Source organism: Scomber japonicus, chromosome 15, assembly GCF_027409825.1.
Source record: "Scomber japonicus isolate fScoJap1 chromosome 15, fScoJap1.pri, whole genome shotgun sequence".
NCBI classification, from domain to species: domain Eukaryota; kingdom Metazoa; phylum Chordata; class Actinopteri; order Scombriformes; family Scombridae; genus Scomber; species Scomber japonicus.
The window spans coordinates 5,126,493-5,132,557 of NC_070592.1; the positions used below are offsets into that span (position 1 = coordinate 5,126,493).

Sequence of the window (6,065 nt, forward strand, 5' to 3'; positions counted from 1 at the left end):
AGAAGAAAGGAAAGGAGGGCGGAAGGGAGGAAGAATGAAGGAAGAAGGACAGAGGAAAGAAGGAAGGTAATGGGGAGGAAAGAAAGAGAGAGGGAGGAAGGAAGGAAGGAAGGAAGAGGAGGACGGAAGGGAGGAGGAAGGGAGGAATGAAAGGAAGGAAGGAAGGGAGGAAGAAGGAAGGAGGAGGAAGGGAGGGAGGAAGGAAGGAAAGGACAGAGAAGGAAGGAAGGTAATGGGGAGGAAAGAAAGAGAGAGGAAGGAAGGAAGGAAGGAAGGAAGGTAATGGGGAGGAAAGAAAGAGAGGGAGGAAGGAATTAAGGAAGGAAAGAAGGGAGGAGGAAGGAAGGAAGGAAGGAAGGAAGGAAGGTAATGGGGAGGAAAGAAAGAGAGAGGAGAAGAATTAAGGAAGGAAGGAAGGGAGGGGAGGAAGGAAGGAAGGAAGGAAGGAAGGAAGGCAGGAAGGAAGGAAGGAAGGAAGGAAGGAAGGAACAGTCAAAACAGACGGGGTCAATTTGACCAGGAAGACGACACAAAGGTTAATTAAAGGGTAAGTATTTTTTAAAGTTTAAGTTTACAGCTGTTATCTAAACCAAAGTATATTTATTATAAAGGACAGCCATAAATGTGATGAATTATTATTAAATAAATATCTTAAATGGTTATAAAGCCTAATCGAAGCTTCATAAGTCATGTTTATTAGATTACAGTACTAATATCAGCATGTATGTGGTTAAAAATGGACGCTGTGATGAGTTCATTCTTATATTCAGTCCACTAAAACAACCTGAGTCATTTCCAGTTTAGACAACAAGAGGTGACACAATGCTACAGTACACATCTCAGCTTTACTCCATCCTGACTCGCTATCCTATCAGAGAAGTAGCCAGATCCGACCAACCGAGGCTGCTTTCGTACAGTATTTAGGAACAAAAAAAAATCCCCCGTATATTTAAAGACAACTTAAAGAAAACTCAGATTTATATAATTCATTTTTTTCCCTCGAATGCTCGAATGTGATCAGCTGCGTCTCATCTAATAAGAACAAACATTTAGCTTCGTTACACAAACGCTACTGCAGATTAATCAGAGCCACTTGTCTTCTGTGTGTGTGTGTGTGTGTGTGTGTGTGTGTGTGTGTGTTGTGTATGGGTGTTTCCTGCATGAGTGTGTGTTTATGGATGCATGTGTGTGTGTGTGTGTGTGTGTGTGTGTGTGTGTGTGTGTGTGTGTGTCATGTTTGCAGTCAGAATCCAGATGTGCATCCGGTTGTCATTTACTTGCACATCTGCCTTGCTGTGTGTGTGTGTGTGTGTGTGTGTGTGTGTGTGTGTGTGTGTGTGTGTGTGTGTGTTACCTGAGGCATGTTTCTTCCTTTCGCCTCCATCTCCTCTCCCCCCCGCTGCTGCTGCTGCCGCCGCTGCTGCTGTTCTTCTTCTTCCTCGTCAGTGAAGAGCGCTCGTAGCCCGGTCCGAGCCGCCTCCATCCACCGTTTATCCTTCGCTTTCTTGAACCCTTCCCCTTTCTCTCGCTCCTCTAGCTGCTCTGCTGCTTCACACCTCTTCTTCTCCTTCTTCTTCTTGTTTCTCCTCTCTCCTCTCTCTTTTTACCTTGAGCACTTCTTCTTCTTCTTCTCTCCGGTTCAGCGTACAGGGGATACTTCACTCTTGGCGTCCTCTCCTCTCATTGAATTGTCATGGCAGTCATCTTAGCTACTGAAAAAAAAAAAAAAAAAGGAAGAAAGAGGTGTGGGGAGGGAGGGAGAAAAGCAGATGAGAGAGAGAGAGAGAGAGAGATAGAGATAGAGAGGACAAGATGAGGGAGAGAAAAGAAAGAGTGAGAGAAGAGGAGATGACAAGAAGAGATAGAGGTAGGGGGGGGGGGGGGGGTGTAAAAGGACGGATTCGATTAACGAACGTGACATGAGTCTTGAAACCAGAGGATGCTCCTGTACAGAAGCATCTCACATAAAAACATCTTGTCTGTATGTATGATGATGATGATGATGATGATGATGATACGTCACTGGAAAAAAGCCAACAAACAAACAAACAAACATACAACAAACAAAACATCCAAAAACCTGATGCCGATGCAGAAAACGAGCCTGCTGTCAAACAAGAGAAGCTGGTTTTCCTCCACAGAGAGAGAAAAGAGAGAGAGAGAGAGAGAGAGAGAGAGAGAGAGAGAGAGAGAGAGAGAGAGAGAGAGAGAGAGAGAGAGAGAGAGAGAGAGAGAGAGAGAGAGAGAGAGAGAGAGAGAGAGAGAGAGAAAGCAATAGAAAAGAACAGGCGATGCGAGAGAGCGTGCTCTATTCCATCGCCATGGCAACAGTGAATTCCAAGTCTATGGTGGAGCTGGTGAGTGTGTGTGTGTGTGTGTGTGAATGTGTGTGTGTGTGAATGTGTGTGTGTGTGTGTTGGAGGAGTAGAGGATGGATGTAACAGCTGAGAGGATTTGCTGAGATTAAAAAAAATAAATAAATAAAAGAAATATAAAATGTGGTGTATTCCACTGGTGTGCAGAGGAGCTTGGGTGTCATACATGACAGATTCAAACACACACACACACACACACACACACACACACACATATTTACACACTTTCGTATATACAGGTTATGAACAAATTGCAAATAGCACGAGAGGATTGAAATTCACGAGAGAGAGAGAGAGAGAGAGAGAGAGAGAGAGAGAGAGAGTGAGAGGGAGAGGGAGAGGGAGAAAGAGAGACATAGTGAGTGAGTGAGTGAGAGAGAGAGTGAGACAGTGAGTGAGAGAGAGAGGTAGAGAGAATTAGAGAGAGAGAGAGAGAGAGAGAGAGAGAGAGGTAAAGAGAAGTAGAGAGAGAGAGTGAGTGTGTGTGAGAGAGCGAGAGAGAGGTAGAGAGAGAGGGAGAAAGAGAGAGAGAAGTAGAGAGAGAGAGAGAGAGGTAGAGAGAAGTAGAGAGGAGAGAGAAAGCGAGAGCGAGTGAGAGGTAGAGAGTAGTAGAGAGAGAGAGAGAGAGAGAGAGAGGTAGAGAGAGAGAGAGAGAGAGAGAGAGAGGTGAGAGAGAGAGTGAGAGAGAGGTAGAGAGAGAGGGAGAGAGAGAGAGAGAGAGAGAGAGAGAGAGAGAGAGAGAGAGAGAGAGAGAGAGAGAGAGAGAGAGGTAGAGAGAGATATGACAGACTTGTGAGTCATTTGCACCGTGGTCATCGTGTCTCAGCGTGTTTCATCCATCCAACATCCAACTTTCTTCTTCGTTGGTGTGATAAATCTTAATCTCAAGCATTTTAACGCTGTCTCATGCACAATTCAGATTTCTCTAAAAGCTGAGAGACCGTTCCTACGCCGCGGGCCGCTGGGGATTTAATGCCTTGCTTCAAGCGCCAACTCTCCTGCTTGAACTCTCGTCCCACATTTCAACAAGCGGAGTCGTCCTGATGAGAAAATCCCCGTCAGCACTGACACTACGGTCATGTTTTGCTAGTTCTAGTTATTTATTTATTTTTTATTTTTGCAAGTTCTTGCCAAAAAACTTGAGGGGCACCTAAAACCCACATGAGAGGCATCAGCAGCAGCACAGCACGGTATCCCAAGTTTTTAAAAGAAGCCAAAAGCAGATCTAGAGTAGAGGTGCCTTTGACCATAAAACACCGTTTAAGAAACTACCACTAACAAACAGCAGAGGTTCCTTCCTCCCTCCCTCCTTCTTTCCTTCCTCCCTCCCTCCTTCTTTCTTCCTCCCTTCCTTCTTTCCTTTCCCCCCTTCCTTCTTTCCTTTCCTCCCTTTCTTCCTCCCTCCTTCCTTCCTTCTTCCTCCTTTCCTTCATTCTTCCTCCCCTTCCTTCCTCCCTTCCTTCCTTCTTCCTCCCTCCTTTCCTTCCTTCTTCCTCCCTTCCTTCTTCCTCCTTCCTTCCTTCTTTCTTCTTACTCCCTTCCTTCTTTCCTTTCCCCCTTCCTTCATTCTTCCTCCCTTCTTTCCTTCTTCCTTCCTTCTTCCTCCCTTCCTTTCTTCCTTCCTTCCTTCTTTCCTTTCCTCCCTTTCTTCCTCCCTCCTTTCCTTCCTTCCTTCTTCCTCCCTCTTTTCCTTCCTTCTTCCTCCTTTCCTTCATTCTTCCTCCCTTCCTTCCTTCCTTCCTTCTGTCTTCCTCCCTTCCTTCCTTCCTTCCTTCTTTCCTTTCCTTTCCTCCCTTCCTTCCTCCCTCCTTTCCTTCCTTCCTTCTTCCTCCCTCCTTCCTAGAGGTGCCTTTGACCATAAAACACCGTTTAGAAAACTCCACTAAGAAACAGCAACATCAGTCAGGCCTAAATATATCATGTGTTCATGTTTAACCCTCCTGTTGTCCTCAGGTCAAGGAAGGAAGGAAGGAAGGAAGGGAGGAAGGAAGGAAGGAAGGAAGGAAGGGAGGAAGGAAGGAAAGGAGGAAAAGAGGAAGGAAGAAAATGAGTAAGGGGGGAGGGAGGGAGGAAAAGAGTAAGGAAGTAAGGAGAGAACAAAGGAAGGAAGGAAGTTAAAATTCCTTCCGTCTGTCCTTCCTTCCTTCTTTCCGTCTGTCCTTCCTTCCTTCCTCCCTACCTTCTTTCCTCTGGCCTTCCTTCCTTCCTCCCTAAAGCCAAAAGCAGATCTAGAGTAGAGGTGCCTTTGACCATAAAACACCGTTTAGAAAACTCCCACTAAGAAACAGCAACATCAGTCAGGCCTAAATATATCATGTGTTCATGTTTAACCCTCCTGTTGTCCTCAGGTCAAGGAAGGGAGGGAGGAAGGAAGGAAGGGAGGAAGTCAACTGTCCTTGTTTTGGGCAAAAATGTGTTTAACCTTTGTGTCCTCCTCCCGGGTCAAATTGACCCCGTCTGTTTTGACTGTTCCTTCTTTCCTCCCTTCCTCTCTTCCTTCTTCCTTTCTTCCTCCTTTTCTTCCCTTCCTTCCTTCCATCCTTCCTTCCTCCTCCTTTTCTTCCTCCTTCCTCCCCTCCTTTTCTTCCTTCTTCCTCCCTTCCTTCTTCCTCCTCCCTTCCATCCTTCCTTCCTCGCTCCCTCCTTTCCTTTCCTTCCTTCCTCCCTTCCATCCCTCCTTCCTCCCTTCCTTTCCTTCCTTCCTCCCTCCCTTCCTTCCTTGACTCGAGGACAACAGGAGGGTTAAAAGTTTATTGAAGGATAGATATAAAGTATCTATCTATCTATCCATCCATCCATCCATCCATCCATCCATCCATCCATTCATCCATCCATCTATCTTAAGTCATCCAAATTAGTCAAATCACTCCAATATATTTCCAAGTTATTGTCTTGATTTGACTAACTCATCCATCTGTTAATGACCAGTATGAACCAGAGGAATGACAGACAGACTAGAAATGAACGTCTGAAACATCTGATTAGAAAAATGTGTCGCTGTTCATTTTTTGGGGCACCTGACTTGAAAGACTTGTAAAACTTGCAAATCTATCCTTGAACATATGAAAAGCTCTCATCAGCATTGTGAATTATGAATGTTGGCTGACACAATTTTAACAATTTAAAGAGAGAGCTCTTGGGTGAACAAAGGAACAGAGGAATCAGACTGTCAGTGTTGATTTCCTTTAGCCATGACTACAATCTTTCCTTTAAACATTATTCTTAAGAACTGAAACCATGATCTTTCCTCAATCCCTTCCTTCCTTCCTTCTTTCCTTTAATCCCTTCCTTCCTCCTTTCCTCCCTCCATCCCCCTTTATTCCTTCCTTCCTCCTTTCTTCCATTCCTTCCTCCTTTCTTCTGTTCCTTCCTTCCTTCCTTCTTTCCTTTCCTCCATTCCTTCTTTCTTCCTCCCTTCCTTCTTTCCTTTCCTCCCTTCCTTCCTCCCTCCTTTCCTTCCTTCTTCCTCCCTTCCTTCCTTGACTCGAGGACGACAGGAGGGTTAACTTCCTTCTTTCTTCCTTCCTCCCTTCCTTCTTTCCTTTCCTCCCTACTTTCCTTCCTTCTTCCTCCCTTCCTTCCTTGACTGGAGGACAACAGGAGGATTAACTGCATTCACATTATTTTAGACCTTTCCTAACATGAGTTATTAGGAATCTATCAGTCCTGTAAAGTTTGAAAGTTTGTACT

The 6,065-nt window shown here is 45.1% G+C and overlaps 1 protein-coding gene across 3 annotated transcripts in view; it reads right to left on the bottom strand.

The window, feature by feature from the left end:
- The window catches only part of LOC128374692 (voltage-dependent calcium channel gamma-4 subunit-like), a 23,867-nt gene extending 22,483 nt beyond the window's left edge, over positions 1-1,384 (bottom strand). The window contains exon 1 of one of the 3 annotated variants that reach the window (XM_053334949.1): positions 1,363-1,384. In XM_053334949.1, coding sequence (XP_053190924.1) covers positions 1,363-1,384 — 22 coding nt within the window. Of the gene's footprint in view, positions 1-1,350 lie in introns of all 3 variants that reach the window. The other 2 variants (XM_053334948.1, XM_053334950.1) reach the window with 2 other exon arrangements.
- Positions 1,385-6,065: the final 4,681 nt, after the last annotated feature.